We start from the raw sequence: 18,505 nt of genomic DNA on the forward strand, positions 1-18,505 counted from the left end.
AAAACAAGAAGGCAGATTACTACCTGAACGGCTGTAAATTGGGAGAGGGGAGCAGGACCTGAGAGTCCTTGTGTACCAGTAACTGAAGGTAAGTATTTATGTGCAGCAGGTGGCAATGACGGTAAATGGTATGTTGGCCTTCAGTACGAGAGGTTTTGAGCACAGGAGCAGAGATGTTTGGTTGCAGTTGTACATGGCCTTGATGAGACCACATCTGGAATACTGTGTGCAATTTTGGTCTCCTTTTCTGAGGAAGGATACTCTTGCTCTCGAGGGAGTACAGTGAAGATTTACCAGGCTGATTCCAAGGTTGGGAGTCTGACGTATGAGGAGAGATTGACTAGTTTGGGATTGTCTTCGTTAGAGTTTGGACTATGAGGGGAGAATCTCAGAGACTTGAGAAATTCTAATAGGACTGGATGGGATAGATGCAGGGAAGATGTTCCTGATGTTGGGTGTGTCCAGAACCAGGGGTCACAGTCTGAAGATTCAGGACAGACCATTTAAGACAGAGATGAGGAGACATTTCTTCACTGAGAGAGCGGTGAGCCTGTGGAATTCATTACCACAGGAAATAGTTGATGCCAAAAGAGTGCATGTGTTCGAGAAGCAGCTAGATCTAGCACTTGGCTCGAATGGATCAAAGGTTACAGGGAGAAAGCAGGATTAGGCTATTGAGTTAGACAATCAGCCATGATAGTGATGAATGGTGGAACAGGCTTGAAGGGCTGAATGGCCTCCTTCTGCCCCTATCTTTTCCATGCTTCCTTGACTATAACTGAATGGCTTCTTTTGACGTTTCAGAAGACAATTAAGAGTCAACCATCCTGCTGTGGATCTGGAGTCACAAATTAGCCACAGTCAGTAAAGGATTGTGGATTTACTTCCCTCAAGAACATCAGTGAATCAAATGCCTTTTTAAAAATTCATTCGTGGGATGTGGGCATCACTGGCTGGGCCGGCATTCACTGCCTTTCCCTAATTGTCTTTTGACTTGGTTGGCTTGCTTGGGCCGTTTCAGAGGCATCTTAGGAGTACGCCATATTGTTGTGGAGCTGGAGTCACACGTGGGTCAGACCGGGTGTGCCACATTTTGTTACTGAAATTTCATTCGTGATCTAAGTAGGTTCTTGCAGCAATCACTAGTGGCTGTAAGGTCACCATTGGGTAGCTTTTAATTCCAAGTTTTCATTGACTCATATTTCACCATCTGCCAGGATGGAATTTGTATCCACGGAATAGAGCATTACCTGGATCTTTGGGTCACTAATCCAGTGACCACACGGTTCAGCATTGTCTCACCAGTCTGGAATCTTATGGTTTAATTACTAATGTTAGTTTTTTTCAAAAATTCCAGATTTATTTCAGTAATTGACTTTTAAACCCCAACATAGCAATTAAATTTAATTGGTATCTTTTTGGTCATTAGTCTGGCTACTAGGATAGCTAATTTAGTAAAATAATCACTGTTTTCCCTTATCCCCAAAAATACTGCATTGACAAATTTCTTGTGGTTGATGATTTTGTTAGAATTTTCAAAGTGCAAACAGTGTAAAGCCTTCCAGCATAATAAAGTGTGGAGCTGGATGAACACAGCAGGCCCAGGCCCGAAACATCAGCTTTTGTGCTCCTAAGATGCTGCTTGGCCTGCTGTGTTCATCCAGCTCCACACTTTATTATCTCGGATTCTCCAGCTTCTGCAGTGCCCATTATCTCTGAAGCCTTCCAGGAAGTCACTCCACAGTGCCACCTAGTTAGCAGTGTCTGAAATCACACCATACTAGCCAGTTGTTGCCTCAGGATGTGAAATTTTAATTTACTTCAGCAGTTTCAGTATTAAGTGTTGGCATAGAATCATTGTGCAGAAAGTCCTGACAACTGGAAGTTGGACAGGAAAAATGCATATACATAATATTTTCTAATGAACACATCAATCAAAGAGTGTTTTGGCATAATCATGTTCTTAAGATAGTAACTAGATTCCATGTGGCACAATGCAAGAGGGAGAATTAAATCTGGTGAATGTTTTAATTGATTTGAACATGAATGTCACACTTTGCATTTTTAAATTGATGCATTATCTTCCATTTTTCTATTTGTTTGACAGGTACAATGGAGAATATGCAATTTTATCCACTTTTCAGCTCGCGAAATTATCATGAAAGCCCACAGAATAAAATTCAATATGTACCAAATGTGACCATGAAATCTTTGAAATACCTTTCTGCTCCCTCTTTCATATGTGGATATATTTTCTGTTCAGCAACTGCCCTCAAATGCTTCAAGTGCAGAATGGAGAATGTTGCTTTCTGAACAGTCTGTCACAATGTATTCCTTATTCCCGTTTCACATATTTGAGATAATGCAATGTGACTTAAGATACTTATTGGTTATCTCCAAATGGAAGAAGCCTTTTAAGTCTGCATGACTGTTAATGCGATGTTGTGAAGTGTAATAGCCTGTTTTATTATCATATTTGAAAAGCTGATGTGAAAACCTAACCACTGCAAAGTGATAAAAAAGATGGAAAACGATTTGAAATTTGTTTGCAATAATGGAATAATTTGGCAATCATGACTAGTTTGGACTGGGCAGACAGTGGAACGTGCAGCCAGATGGGGAGGTAATAATAAGGTTCAGGATGTCTGCATCTGCAACCAAAGCCATGTTGTCAAAGCAGCAATTCACAAACAGGATGTGAATTTCAAATGCCATACCCAATTGCATAGGAACGTAGCATCAGGAGAGGCTCTTCAGTCCATTGAGCCTACTCCAATATTCAGTGCCACCATGGCTGGTCAATACTCCAAAACCTTTTACTCACCTTATCCTCATAACCCTCAATGCCACAGTTAATCAGAAATCCATTGCTCTCCTGCTTAAACATACCCAAAGACTGAGCCTCCACAGCCCTCTGTGGTAGAGAATACCAAAGGTTCAGAATCATCTGAGTAAATACATTTCTCCTCATCTCAGATCCAAGTGGAACTGCACCCCACCCCTTTCAATTGTGCTCCTTAGCTTTAGAATCCCCAAAGAGAGTGACTATCTTACCTGCAAAATGTCTTGGCCTTTAAGCATATTGTATCTTGCCAGGTGATTAATGAGATTCTTCAAAACTCAGGTCAATGTAAGCCCAATTTTCCTAATCTCCCTTTGTAGAACAATCCTGTCAAATCTTCATTCAACTCCCCTGATGACAGTAACATTTTTGCTGAGACCAAGAACTGCACATAGTACTCCAGGTGCTGCCTAACCAATTCTCCATTAAATTGAAGCAAGACTTCACTATTCCTGTATTCAAATCCTGTTACAATAAATGGTGATGTTCCATGAGCTTCCCTCATTGCTTGCTGCACCTACTTTCAGTGATTAATTGACAAGAGCACCCAGATTCCTTTGCACATTTTCACCCTCCAGCCTCTCACCATTTCAGGAGAGCTGTGAGTGGCATGGTGGTTCAGTGGTTAGTACTGTTGCCTAAGAATGCAAGGGTCCCAGGTTCGATTGCACCCTTGGGTGACTGTCTGCATAGAGTATGCACATTCTCCCTGCGTCTCCGTGGATTTCTGTTGGGTGCTCTGGTTTCCTCCCACAGTCCAAAAGATGTGCATTTTCTGAAGAAGGGCCTAGGCCCAAAACGTTGGCCTTCCTGCTGTTCTGGTGCTGCTTTGCCTGCTGTGTTCATCCAGCTGTACACCTTGTTATCTCAGATGTGCAGGTTAGTTTGATTGCCAATGCTAAATTGCTCATAGTGCTCAAAGTTGTATAGTTTAGGTGCATTAGCCATGGGAATTACAGGGATAAGGTGATGTGATGAGTCTGGGTGGGATGCCTATCAGCAAGTCAGTGTTGATGTGTTGGGCTGAATGGCCTGTTTCCACATGGTGGAGACTGTAGGGCTCTGTGAACTCTGCACATCTGTTTCTTCCCAAAGTGGATAGCCTCAATTTCAGTTGATGTGTAGGGGAGGCAGAAGAATTGTGATGGCTTTGATGTTACTGATGCAAAATATCTGCCATTGAACGGTTAGTGCCAGAGGTTCAAGACTGGGATAAAATTGTTTTATTGGCAGCAGAGAGTCAGCTTGGAGCATTGTTGAACCTTTGTTCTGGTTTGGAGACCGTTATGGAGAGGAAGCACTTATGTACCATTTTTTTTTCTCTTCACAGTGTCAGTTAGTTCCTCAGATTAAAAATGGATTTAAAGTAGGCATGAGATTGGAAGGCATCGACCCACGGCACCCCTCCATGTTCTGTGTGTTGTCAGTGGCAGAGGTAAGATTTCATGAGCCTGAGTAATTTGTGATTAAATGTAACAGCAGCTGTATTTGCATTGATTTTTAACATTGGCATGTCTGTAAAACAGAAAATGTTGGAAAAATTCAGATTAGGCTGTATCTGTTTAGGCGGAAAAAGAGTTCAGTTTCAGGACTGAGATGAAAGGCTAAGGACCTAAAATTTCCACTAATTTTTCTTTCTGGATATTTCTGGAATTTTATGTTTTTACTTCAGATTTCCTGTGTCCAGAGTTTGTATTGATTTTTTTCTTGTGTGCATAGGCTTGCCGTTGACATCTTCATATTGGATCTCCTTACTTAACTCAGGATATAATAACATTAGAAGCAATCAGAGAAGCCAGACTGAACTGATTTCTACAGTGCAGAGGTTATCTTATGATGAAAAATTGGACAGACTGGGCCTGCACTTATTGGAGTTGACAAGAATGAGTGGTGATCTTATTGAAGCAGATCGGTTGCTGGGATGAATTGACAGGGTCAAAACTGAAAGGGTATATCCCTTTTTCGGAGAGACCAGAACTAGGGGACACAGTTTAAAATAGGGTGCTCTCATTTAAAACAGAGATGAGAGTTTTTTTTTATTTCTGAGGGTCTTGGTTTATGAAATTCTCTTCCACAGAGAGCTGTGGAGACAGGGTTATTGAAATTTTTAAATTGAGATTAGGAAGATTCTTGATTGACCAGGGATTCAGAGTGTGTTGGAGGTAGACAGGAGAGTGTAATTGAGGCTAAAATCAGAAGAGTTATTGTAATGAATGGTGATGCAGGCTCAAAGGGTCAAATGGCCTGCTACTCATAACTCGTGTGTTTATATCTGTCTAGCATGACTCCCAGGGAGACCATGAGACTGCATGGTTTAGCAGGGTACAGAGGAGGTACGCAAGGTTGATTCCAGGATTGCAAGGGTTGGCTTATGAATAGAATGGGGCTATACTCATTGGAATTTAGAAAAATGATGGAGGACCTTACAGAAATGCATATACATTATGAAGGGAATAGATAATATAAAAGCAGGAAGGTTATTTCCACTGGTGGGTGAAAGTATAACTAGGGTGCATAGCAGCAAAATAAACAGATTTAGGACTGAATTGAGGATGAACATCCTCACACAAATGGTTACGAATCTGTGGAATTCCCTGCCCAGTGAAGTAGTTGAGGCTTCCTCGTTGAATGTTTTTAAAGCGAAGGTAGATTTCTGAACGTGGAAGAATGAAGGGTTACTGTGAGCTTGTCGGTAAGTAGATCCACAAAAAGATCAGCCATGATCTTTTTGAATGGCAGAGCAAGCTTGATGGGCCAGATGACTTACTCCTGCTCCTATTTATTACGTTCTTAAGCTTGTTATTTACACATAAAAACAAAAGACAGTAAAAAGACCAACTGATGCAAAACACCGTAAACTCCAGTCACTATGTGACGTGAAATCTGTACAACAATAGACTTAATGGGCAAATGGCAGTCTCCTTCCAAAACAATCTGTATGTTTCTAATATGCGTTTTCATACTAGGTTTTAACTAATCATTTGGTAGGGTGCTTGAAGGAAAATCAGGTGGGGAAAAGCTCTGTATTGCACCCCTCCAGATTTTCTCTCATTCAAGGTCCATGCCATCTTCTCAGCTTATTATTTAATTCCCAGCCTAATAAGTGGAATATCTTCCCCAGTTATTAGCCAGTTTTATTTGAATGTTTACAATATTTGAAATATATTTATGGTAGATAATATTTTAAATATTGCTGAAATTGCAAATAGCCACTGCAAGCTCCTGACTGAGCAGTTCACAGTCATAGATGACTATACGATTCTTCCTGCTAAAATAAATGTGTAACAGAATGTTTGCTAAAGTCAGAAGTCACATGACACCAGGTTATAGTCCAGAGGGCTTATTTAAAATCACAAGCTTCACCTGACGAAGGAACCACACTCTGCAAGCTTGTGATATTAAATAAACCTGTTGGACTATAACATGGTGTTGTGTGATTTCTGACCTTGTCCAACATGGGCATCTCCACATCATGGGTGATATGTACTGAACATTGGTGCCTCCTAACAGTGTTGCTGCAGTGCTATAGTGTTGAAAATAACATGAGTTTGGTGATTTCCTCCTGTCAGGTATGTGGCGTTCGGCTGAGACTCCATTTTGACGGATATTCGGAGTGTTTTGATTTCTGGACGAACATTGATTCACCTGATATCCATCCTGTGGGGTGGTGTGAAAAGACCAGTCGCAAATTGCATCTTCCTAAAGGTCTGAAACCTTAACTAGAGACAAACATAAATATTTATCAGAAAATCCTATAAGAGAGTGCAATGTAGAATGTGCGTCTATCTCATTTGAAAACTGTGCTAGCTTCGTCTTTGTGACATCTACCTTATGGAAATTGCTTGTGTGTGGGAAATCATCTTGCTTTTTGAAGTTTAGTTAGAAAGCCAAATTCAGCTGAGTGTGTTATGCTGTTCTGTGCAAGAATAAAAATTAGTTTGGTCAGATCCTAAAATGGCTGAGTCGTACTCTAGTTAAATTTGGAACTTTTATGGAGGAAATTTGCACTATATTGGTTTGTGATGATTTGAAATAAACTCTTGTGGTGGAATCATATTGCCCAGTTTCAACCATTGTTGACAGTTTTATCGCTTCCTTTTCAGGCTATAAGGACGAGGAATTTAACTGGGCAAGCTATCTGAAGACGTGTAAAGCCCAACCAGCCCCAAAGAATCTGTTTAAAGTTCAGAATACAGTAGGTGTCTTTTATGTGAAAGTATAACTGTTTGAATTTATTCTTCATTTACTTCTCATTTCATAACATCGATTTTTAAATGTTTACACTAAAACAAATTGAGTTTTTAGTTACAGAATGTAGAACTTAACACACAAGATTAGCACATAAGATTTCCAAGCAGTGAGTTCCCAGGAGTCTGATATCGATTTGTCAGTTGATCCCCAAGTGATACAGCACTGATCCTGACAACGTCGCTGGACTAATCTAACGTTAAATTCTTTTGGTGAAAATTCGATGCCTCTTCTGACTTTGCTGGGGAACCTGTGACTGCAGTTGGATGTTTGTGGCAGTTAGAAAAAGAAAGAAAGTTGAAAGAAAGCTTTTCTGTCCATTTGCAGGAATAAATCTGCAACAGTGGGTGAAAATGACACTGGCCCCATTGCACTAAGGGCTGTGAGATCAAATGTTTGAAAACAGTGTTCCTGTCCGAACAAAAGTCAATGCTCATTCTTTTCCAGTTTTCTTAGCCACCAGCCTGAAATATACAATGTATTTAATTCCATCATTATCACTTTACTGAAATCCGCTCACTTATATTTGAACAGAAATGCTGTTAGAAGATAGATTTGGGATCAAAATAGACGGAATCCAAAATAATGCATCATACAATTTTATACAGAAGTGATTAGGAGAAAATCCTGTATCTATTGTGTTATGCCTTTTTATACAGTTAAGAGACACAGTATGTCAGTAGGAAAGTTGACATTTCGGGGCACGACCCGAAGCGTCAACTTTCCTAGTTCACTGATGCTGCCTGGTTTGCTGTGTTCCTCCAGCTCTACACTGTGTTAACTCTGACTCAAGAAATCTGCAGTTCTTGCTATCTCACAGCATGTCAGTACACCTTTAAGAGATGTACTCATGATGCCATCAATTTAGCATGTGACCTGAGGGTCTAAAAATTCCATACTCTATCTTCAGAAGTCACACAACACCAGGATACAGCCCAACAGGTTTATTTGAAATCCCAAGCTTTAGGAGCACTTCGCCTGATGAAGGAGCGGTGCTTTCAAAAGCTTGTGATTTCAAATAAACCTGTTGGACTATAACTTGTTGTGTGACCACTGACTTTGTCCACTTCACTTCAACACCAGCACCTCCACATCATACTCTGTCTTAACTCAGATCACTTGAAGTATGGCACACTATTGAAAGAATGTTGTTCTGTTTTTACTGAAAAGTTTAATGTTTGCCCAGATATTTCAGTGTCTGAGGAATGTAATAATTGCATATGGTAGCCAGCTGTAATAAACATGTGTCAGATCTTTCAACACCACGTTATCCATGCTTGGTTTCACCATGTTACTAAGTATACCATAAGCATTGCTACACCATGTAAAGATATCCTGCGGGAGGCGATGTATTGGTGGCTGTCTATCACGACAAAAATTCAAAATATTAGTCATAGATATTTGGAAAATGAGTTCTTGAATAACTGAATAACAGCATTGGACTTCAAAGAATTTGAAAATTAGCAGCATCGGTTTACATACAACTGTATAGATCTGTAGATAGGGCATTAAACAGCCGGAAGACAGAGAAAATTACATTTCCATTAACCTCTAACTTCCTTCAACCTAAATGGAATTTCTAAGATTGCCTGAATTGAAAGATGAAATGAACAAGTTCAATTCACTTTTGAGCTGAGACGTAGTACATTGCAGAGGTGAAAACTAAGAATAAGTCCTTCTGGAGGTGAAACAAAGTAATACTCTCAGAAAAATACCAGCTACACAGTTTGTTCTTGAAGGACTGCTTTTAATTCATGCCTAAACAAAGTCAGGCACACAAAGCTTAAAAGTGCCATCCAGCACCTTTACTACTGAACCATGGATAGCAGGAAGCTCATTTTGGATTGGGCATGTAATGCAATCTTTACTCAATTACAACTGTTCAAGCATCATTTGCAGTTCTATTTTACAGAGCAAGAAATAGATGATCCTGAGAAAAGAACTCAAAAATCTTACTTGCCGTTATCAAGGTGGGGCTTCGCAGAATTAACACATTCGGTCTTTACACTGGCGATCAGAAAGTTCCAAAAATGATTTGGAAATTTTCAAAGATCAGCTCAAAGTAAGGCTTGCCATCAGCATTGAAACAGTCCAGCTCATGTCATATAGACAGCAACTCAAAGGGTCTGTTGACTGCTTTGTCAGACGATGCCACAGCAAAGGACATAAGGGTAACTTTTCCAAAGAGAAATCTTAAGAGACTCTGATTTTGCCGGTCATTATCTCGACACAAATTAAAAGTTTTAGAAAACACCATCTTCGAGAATGACAGGTCGTGCTATTGATGTATTGTTTGAAGATGGGCTCAGGCCATTGAGGCAGGTCAACACAACCACATACTTTAGGTACAGCCAATATTATTGCTGCAGTCAACAAAGTGTCTCAAGTCAACAATACCTCCAAAAGGTGTGGCTTGTCCAACTTTTCTCCAAATCTGTAAAGCACAGTATATTGTCTGCCTGTGCAGGAAATCTGGCTGCAGACTCCAGATGAGAAAACAGGTGACAGACTAGACAGGCCCAAACCACAACTCAAGCAGCAAGGCAAGTATTCAGGAAGTACACCAACACACACCGATGAAATTCCGAACCAACGGAGCTTGGCACGAATTTCAAAGGATGACCAAACTTGCATTATTATTAACCTCATGCAGCATGTCATAGGCAGTCAGAAGCTTTCACAACCATAGGTATCAAATGTCCTGAAAAGCTGGGTCAATGCATATTGAAAGCAATGGAAGGCCAACCAGTTTTCATTGATTTCTGTTTCACCACAATTCATGGAATTTAAACCACCCCCCACTGTGGAGAACACAAGTCAATCAACCAACAGTCTTCAAGGATATGACTTTGATGTGAGATTTAAGCCAAGTACCTGGATGATTAAATTTGACACACTGAGCAGATCACCCAAGCCATGAAAAGACCAAGGTAACAAAGTGTGGGGCTGGATGAACACAGCAGGCCAAGCAGCATCTCAGGAGCACAAAAGTTGACGCTTCGGGCCTAGACCCTTCAACTCCCTTTTCTGATGAAGGGTCTAGGCCCGAAATGTCAACTTTTGTGCTCCTAAGATGCTGCTTGGCCTGCTGTATCCATCCAGCCCACACTTTGTTATCTCGGATTCTCCAGCATCTGCAGTTCCCGTTATCTCTGATCACAAAAGACCAATGTACTCTGTTTGATTTGTGTGGGGATGCCCGAGGCAATGAATTTGAAGGTGTTCCTGTGCTTGATCTGCTACACTTTGGCCAGAGCTAGTGTGAACAGTTGTAATCAGCGAGAGGTATCACAGAAAATTCATTCATGTTGGCTTTCCAGAGTTGCAAATGACAAATTGCAAAGTGATGTTTGAGGGCAAACAAGTCCAGATAACAGACGTTTAACACTCAGATGATATGTATCATGTTACACCAAGACCACATGGGATTCGAGCCACAAGACGGCTTGGATATGAATTGGCCAGGAACGAATCAGGATATTCAATGACTTGCAAACACATGTGAAGGATACCCAACCAAACAACCCCAACAACAGACATAGCTTCCACATGCACATGTTATGCCATCCACTCATTGGACAAAATTAACAACCAATCTCTTCACAGTGCCTGGGGGAGCTTTCACTCCTGTAAGTGCAAACATCATTGATGTTTTGAGACCATACAGTATATCGGAGCAATTAGTGTCTGAGAATGGACTTTAATACATTGACAGACTGTTTCAAGATTTGTATTAAGCAGAAAGTAAAGCACACAATACCATCACCCCCAACTATCCATGCTCACACTATGTCGCAAAACATATGAACCATATAATCAAACCTGTGATTATGAAGTGTAGAGCAACACAGCAAGACTTCCACATTTCACTGCTTAATTTTTGTGTTACACCACCAGCACAGATTATGAGCCTTGGCACAAAAGGCTTATAAGGCTGTCTGAGGCACAGGTCACTCTGCATATTCCATTCCCCTCTGTCTTTGATGAAGAATGAACAAGCGGGTAAAGAACAACCAAGCTGTGTACTGGGCAGGGAATGTCAGTCAGAAATCTAAATCCAAATAATTGGACACCAGAAAGGTTTCCAGAATATGCAACCAGCCCAGATCGTACAAAGTAATTCCGATCATGGTGAAACAAATGCAAATAAAAAGAAGTCTGCTCAGGCCAATATGCTGAATGCTCGCCATGTACAAAGAGAGTGAGGGAAGAACACTCTGGCAGTGATGGTTCTGCAGTGTGGTTGAATGACAACATGTAACAGCAAGACAACCGAACTATCGAGTAATGAATGAATGAATGAATGAATGAATGATTAACTACCACATATATCATGTAGATGCAGTGAAAAGTATTTTGTTCCCGCAACCTTGCATCATTTTGAGTTATAATAAGGATAAAAAGAAATTACTTAAATAAGAGCTCAGCTGTTCACATTGGGGTCTCGAATATGGTTGCAGACCTTCTGCAAGGCGGGAGCAGCCCCCGGAGATCCTGGCTCAGCTGCTGCCGTCTCACTGCTACTGCGAAGAGTCCAGGCTTTGGGCCTACCATGGCCAGGGGTCCCCACTCTGGGCACTGCCACCACCAGGGGTCCAGGGTCCCGCATGGTTGCCGCCACAATTCCTGCTTTGGGCATAATCGCTGCCAGGAGTCCAGGCTTCGAACCTGATCACCAGCATTTCGTCACCCAATTCCACATTCCAAGATGCCAAGTATTCGATTCCAAGTCAATGCGATAGAGAACAACATATACATCTCAAAACCCAGATCAGGATGAGTTGTCAAACCTTCAAAGCGTTATTAGAATTTAAATGATTAATCTTGTGAACTCATTTATCTGTTAGTATAATTGTCAAATTGATACCATTTGCTGTGTACATGCATATATATCTATTTGGAATTTTTTTAATGGTAGGAAACAGGAATTCATGGTAGAGAGCATAGATGGTATTCCGAAGGATGCCTGAGAAACATGACTCTCACAATGGACTGAGCCAAGATCATACAGTCAAAGCAATTTTTTTTTGTATTTGGTAATAAAACCCTGAGGAAGCTCCCAGGCAAAATGAAGAGTCAACAGAGTTTATTTGTCACCTACTTCATGGATAAGTTTACTCTGTACCTCTCTAACTATGAAAATTTATTGACTCTGAGTGAGAATTTTCTACTTAGATTGCTTTGTGTCTTGCCTTGTCTGCTTCAGATGATAAGAACTTTTACAATTTCACGTGTGCACTTCCCTGCAAGAGGTTTATCACACAGTAAATGAATAAGGTCAAGGATGCACTGCCTAAGACTTTGGCAGAGGCAGGTTCAATTAAAACATTCAGAAGGGAATTGGACCTGTCAGTCGAAAGGATGAATGTGCAGTGTTACAGGGAGAAGGTAGGAGAACTCAGTCAGCACAGTCATGATGTACTGAATAAACCTGCTTGTGTACCATGACAATTCTGCAAGTGGTTGGTGATAAGTGGCTTAATGCAATAAGCTTGGATGTCTCGAACATCAATGTGATTTTCTTATCAACGTCTGTTCTGTATCATTCCTTCTACTGCGCCAAAGGAAGAAGACTGAAAGTATTGCTAATTATTCAGAACTGAGAGATGGTTGCAATTGGGGAATACAGCCCTAAGATAGCTGCAAATGAGAAAGGATCTATCTCAACTCATTTGTCCAAACACAGTGTTCAATTTTCTCTTAATATGCCTCAGTCAAACTGTTCTTAATCCATTCCATGTGTTGACCATTCTGTGTGTGGAAAACTTTGTGATCTTGAATCCATTAGTTTTTGAATTTAAACTTGAGCATGTTGCCCTGTTGCAACAAAGGAACTGAAGCAGGGACCATTTAACCCTTTGAGACTCTTCTACCATTTAAGGATATCATAGGCAGTCTGTGACCTAATTCTTTCCACTCCATATCCCTTAATACTATTGACTGACAACCTGATTAAAGTTAATGATTGATCTCATATTATAGCCATTAATAAAAGAGAGCCCCAGTTTTTCACTACCTTAGCATGTAGAACACTTCCTTTTTACATTCCTTAAAGAGCTGGCCCTTATTTTTAGGATATGTCCTAAGTTCTCCTTCTTTTGTTTAAACATTATCACTTCTCAGAAATCTGCAGAATTGAGAGATTCGGGGACCTTGCCCATGAATCACAAGATACGAGCGTCCAAGTTCAGTGGACAATTGGGAAGGCAAATGGAATATTGTCTTTTATTAGCAAGGGAATGGAATACAGCAGTAGGGAGATTTTGCGAAGGTACTAGTCAGGACACAGCTAGAAAACTATGGACAGTTTTGGATCCCTTCAGCAAGATGTAATACTGGCATTGGAGGCAGTCCAGAGAGTGTTCGTTAGGCTGATACCAGGTTAGGAGGAATTGTCTTATAAAGAGAGGTTTAACAGATTGGACCTATACTCATTGGAATTGCAAGGCAACCATTTTGAAACGTTCAAGATTATTGAGGGACTTGATAGAATGAATGTTAAAGATTGTTTCGTTGGAGATTCCAGGACTCGGGGGCATAATTGTGACATTTGGAAAGTATTTTGCTGCTGTATCCATCAATGTTTTGTGAAGCTGTGATGTTACACATGACCAGATTTCTATTAGCACTTGACTCTGCTCAGTGTGGTTGGCCAAATCACATGGCCGCAGCTGATTGGCTGGCAACTCAATCAATGATAGAACAGGAAGAGAGAGCAGTTTTTGGAAGTGAAAGACCAAAAAACAGTGGAAGCAGAAGTAGGCCATTCAGCCCTTTGAGTCTGCTCCACCATTCAGTTGAGATCCAGGCAAATATGGTAATCCTCAACTCCATTTTCCTGCGCTTTCCCTGTAATCCATGATTCCCTTAGTAATTAATAATGTCTGTCTCAACCACAAATTCACTTGATCCAGCCTCAACAGTACTCTGTAATAAAGAATTCTACAGACTCTGTACTCCTTGTCTGAAGAAATTCCTCCTTAAATAGCTCCCCATACTGGCAAAAAAACCCCTTCTTTTCAAAATCACCCTGTTCAGAGATTTGCAACCCATCTCTGGAGGAGATAGGGCGTGAACCCAGTTCTTTGTGTTCCTGCACCACAAGAGCCTGTTAAACATTGTTAAATCAGCAGTGTTATGACTCAGGCCTGTGGCAGATGGGATCAGAACCCACATCACCTGGCTGAAATAAAGGGACACTATCACTGCACCACATGAGCCTTAAAGCATAGCTGTAGATATTTTGTATTCACCCTGTTCAGAAATGTTATTACACACCTGTGAAGCAGGTAGAACTTGAATCCAGGTCTCCTCACACAGAGGTAGAGACACTCCACAGCCATATGCAATCCCCCAGGACCACTGCTCTGCTACATGTCCCGGTAAGCATCAGCTGCTTTGTATTATCTCCGGGGAATATCCTGGTTCATTTTTGATGGCAATGTTAGTTAGAACATTGTCAGGCACAACTTGTCACATCCAGCCAATTCGAGTACATGCCCATTGTCTCTACTTAATTATAGGTAAGTTATTCCTGATAACAGAAACTGGGCTAACTGTTCAGGTATATAGTAAAATGTGAGGCTGGATGAACACAGCAGGCCAAGCAGCATCTCAGGAGCACAAAAGCTGACGTTTCGGGCCTAGACCCTTCATCAGAGAGGGGGATGGGGTGAGGGTTCTGGAATAAATAGAGAGAGAGGGGGAGGCGGACCGAAGATGGAGAGTAAAGAAGATAGGTGGAGAGAGTATAGGTGGGGAGGTAGGGAGGGGATAGGTCAGTCCAGGGAAGACGGACAGGTCAAGGAGGTGGGATGAGGTTAGTAGGTAGATGGGGGTGCGGCTTGGGGTGGGAGGAAGGGATGGGTGAGAGGAAGAACCGGTTAGGGAGGCAGAGACAGGTTGGACTGGTTTTGGGATGCAGTGGGTGGGGGGGAAGAGCTGGGCTGGTTGTGTGGTGCAGTGGGGGGAGGGGACGAACTGGGCTGGTTTCAGGATGCAGTTGGGGAAGGGGAGATTTTGAAACTGGTGAAGTCCACATTGATACCATATGGCTGCAGGGTTCCCAGGCGGAATATGAGTTGCTGTTCCTGCAACCTTCGGGTGGCATCATTGTGGCACTGCAGGAGGCCCATGATGGACATGTCATCAAGAGAATGGGAGGGGGAGTGGAAATGGTTTGCGACTGGGAGGTGCAGTTGTTTGTTGCGAACTGAGCGGAGATGTTCTGCAAAGCGGTCCCCAAGCCTCCGCTTGGTTTCCCCAATGTAGAGGAAGCCGCACCGGGTACAGTGGATGCAGTATACCACATTGGCAGATGTGCAGGTGAACCTCTGCTTAATGTGGAATGTCATCTTGGGGCCTGGGATGGGGGTGAGGGAGGAGGTCTAGGGACAAGTGTAGCATTTCCTGCGGTTGCAGGGGAAGGTGCCGGGTGTGGTGGGGTTGGAGGGCAGTGTGGAGCGAACAAGGGAGTCACGGAGAGAGTGGTCTCTCCGGAAAGCAGACAGGGGAGGGGATGGAAAAATGTCTTGGGTGGTGGGGTCGGATTGTAAATGGGGAAGTGTCGGAGGATAATGCGTTGTATCCGGAGGTTGGTAGGGTGGTGTGTGAGAACGAGGGGGATCCTCTTGGGGCGGTTGTGGCGGGGGCAGGGTGTGAGGGATGTGTCGCGGGAAATGCGGGAGACGCGGTCAAGGGCGTTCTCGATCACCGTGGGGGGAAAGTTGCAGTCCTTAAAGAACTTGGACATCTGGGATGTGCGGGAGTGGAATGTCTTATCGTGGGAGCAGATGCGGCGGAGGCGGAGGAATTGGGAATAGGGGATGGAATTTTTGCAGGAGGGTGGGTGGGAGGAGGTGTATTCTAGGTAGCTGTGGGAGTCGGTGGGCTTGAAATGGACATCAGTTACAAGCTGGTTGCCTGAGATGGAGACTGAGAGGTCCAGGAAGGTGAGGGATGTGCTGGAGATGGCCCAGGTGAACTGAAGGTTGGGGTGGAAGGTGTTGGTGAAGTGGATGAACTGTTCAAGCTCCTCTGGGGAGCAAGAGGCGGCGCCGATACAGTCATCAATGTACCGGAGGAAGAGGTGGGGTTTGGGGCCTGTGTAGGTGCGGAAGAGGGACTGTTCCACGTAACCTACAAAGAGGCAGGCATAGCTGGGGCCCATGCGGGTGCCCATGGCCACCCCCTTAGTCTGTAGGAAGCGGGAGGAATGGAAAGAGAATCTGTTGAGTGTGAGGACGAGTTCTGCTAGGCAGATGAGAGTGTCGGTGGAGGGGGACTGGTCGGGCCTGCGGGATAGGAAGAAGCGGAGGGCCTTGAGGCCATCTCCATGCGGAATGCAGGTGTACAGGGACTGGATGTCCATGGTGAATATGAGGTGTTGGGGGCCAGGGAATTGGAAGTCCTGGAGGAGGTGGAGGGCGTGGGTGGTGTCACGGACGTAGGTGGGGAGTTCCTGGACCAAAGGGGAGAAAATGGAGTCCAGATAGGTGGAGATGAGTTCGGTGGGGCAGGAGCAGGCTGAGACGATGGGTCGACCAGGGCAGGCAGGTTTATGGATTTTGGGAAGGAGATAGAAACGGGCCGTGCGGGGTTGGGGAACAGTGAGGTTGGAGGCTGTGGGTGGGAGGTCCCCTGAGGTGATGAGGTCGTGAATGGTGTTGGAGATGATGGTTTGGTGCTCGGGTGTGGGGTCATGATCGAGGAGGCGGTAGGAGGTGGTGTCGGAGAGTTGGCGTCTGGCCTCGGCGTTGTAGAGGTCAGTGCGCCATACTACCACTGCGCCACCCTTGTCTGCGGGTTTGATGGTGAGGTTGGGGTTGGAGCGGAGGGCTGCCCGTTCTGCGGAGGTAGGAGGCCTGGGGGTGGTGTCCAGGAGGAGGACTTGTGTTGGAAGCGGGTGAAGGGGTCAGTGGAAGGAGGGTTGGGTTCCCAGTTGAAGAAGTAGGCATGGAGGCGAAGAGCAGTTTTTCCGCCGTCTATGTCCATCCGTAACTGGTATTCGTTGATGTTACCTCCTACCTCCGACGGAACCCCGCCCACGGCCGACGACCTCATCGCTCCGCCCACAACCTCCACAGCCAGCAACCCCAGAGGAGACAGCCACACTGAGCCCTGCCGCATCTTCACCTTCCCCCCAGACCTCCCACTAACTGAGGACGAACGGTCAGCCCTCAGCAAGGGGCTCACCTTTGTCCCCCTACAACCACACATCAACGAATACCAGCTACGGTCGGACATAGAGCAGTTTTTCCGCCGTCTTCGCCTCCATGCCTACTTCTTCAACCGGGAACCCAACCCTCCTTCCACTGACCCCTTCACCCGCTTCCAACACAAGCCCTCCTCCTGGACACCACCCCCAGGCCTCCTACCCTCCCTCGACCTCTTCATCTCCAACTGCCGTCGAGACATTAACCGCCTCAACCTCTCCACCCCTCTCACCCACTCCAACCTCTCCCCCGCAGAACGGGCAGCCCTCCGCTCCCTCCGCTCCAACCCCAACCTCACCATCAAACCCGCAGACAAGGGTGGCGCAGTGGTAGTATGGCGCACTGATCTCTACATCGCCGAGGCCAGACGCCAACTCTCCGACACCACCTCCTACCGCCTCCTCGATCATGACCCCACACCCGAGCACCAAACCATCATCTCCAACACCATTCACGACCTCATCACCTCAGGGGAACTCCCACCCACAGCCTCCAACCTCATTGTTCCCCAACCCCGCACGGCCCGTTTCTATCTCCTTCCCAAAATCCACAAACCTGCCTGCCCTGGTCGACCCATCGTCTCAGCCTGCTCCTGCCCCACCGAACTCATCTCCACCTATCTGGACTCCATTTTCTCCCCTTTGGTCCAGGAACTCCCCACCTACGTCCGTGACACCACCCACGCCCTCCACCTCCTCCAGGACTTCCAATTCCCTGGCCGCCAACACCTCATATTCACCATGGACGTCCAGTCCCTGTACACCTGCATTCCGCATGGAGATGGCCTCAAGGCCCTCCGCTTCTTCCTGTCCCGCAGGCCCGACCAGGCCCCCTCCACCGACACTCTCATCCGCCTAGCTGAACTCGTCCTCACACTCAACAACTTCTCTTTTGACTCCTCCCACTTCCTACAGACTAAGGGGGTGGCCATGGTCACCCGCATGGGCCCCAGCTATGCCTGCCTCTTTGTAGGTTACGTGGAACAGTCCCTCTTCCGCACCTACACAGGCCCCAAACCCCACCTCTTCCTCCGGTACATTGATGACTGTATCGGCGCCGCCTCTTGCTCCCCAGAGGAGCTCGAACAGTTCATCCACTTCACCAACACCTTCCACCCCAACCTTCAGTTCACCTGGGCCATCTCCAGCACATCCCTCACCTTCCTGGACCTCTCAGTCTCCATCTCAGGCAACCAGCTTGT

General features: G+C 44.5%; 1 protein-coding gene across 9 annotated transcripts in view; it reads left to right on the forward strand.

The window, feature by feature from the left end:
* LOC125451546 (lethal(3)malignant brain tumor-like protein 4) overlaps positions 1 to 18,505 on the forward strand; it is a 290,557-nt gene that overhangs the window by 84,668 nt on the left and 187,384 nt on the right. For all 9 annotated transcript variants that reach the window (XM_059645844.1, XM_059645843.1, XM_059645845.1 and 6 more), the window contains 3 exons: positions 4,173 to 4,277; positions 6,412 to 6,547; positions 6,946 to 7,037. In XM_059645844.1, the coding sequence (XP_059501827.1) occupies positions 4,173 to 4,277; positions 6,412 to 6,547; positions 6,946 to 7,037 (333 nt within the window). The remainder of the gene's footprint in view (positions 1 to 4,172; positions 4,278 to 6,411; positions 6,548 to 6,945; positions 7,038 to 18,505) is intronic.

The sequence above is a fragment of the Stegostoma tigrinum genome, chromosome 5 (assembly GCF_030684315.1).
Source record: "Stegostoma tigrinum isolate sSteTig4 chromosome 5, sSteTig4.hap1, whole genome shotgun sequence".
NCBI classification, from domain to species: Eukaryota; Metazoa; Chordata; class Chondrichthyes; order Orectolobiformes; family Stegostomatidae; genus Stegostoma; species Stegostoma tigrinum.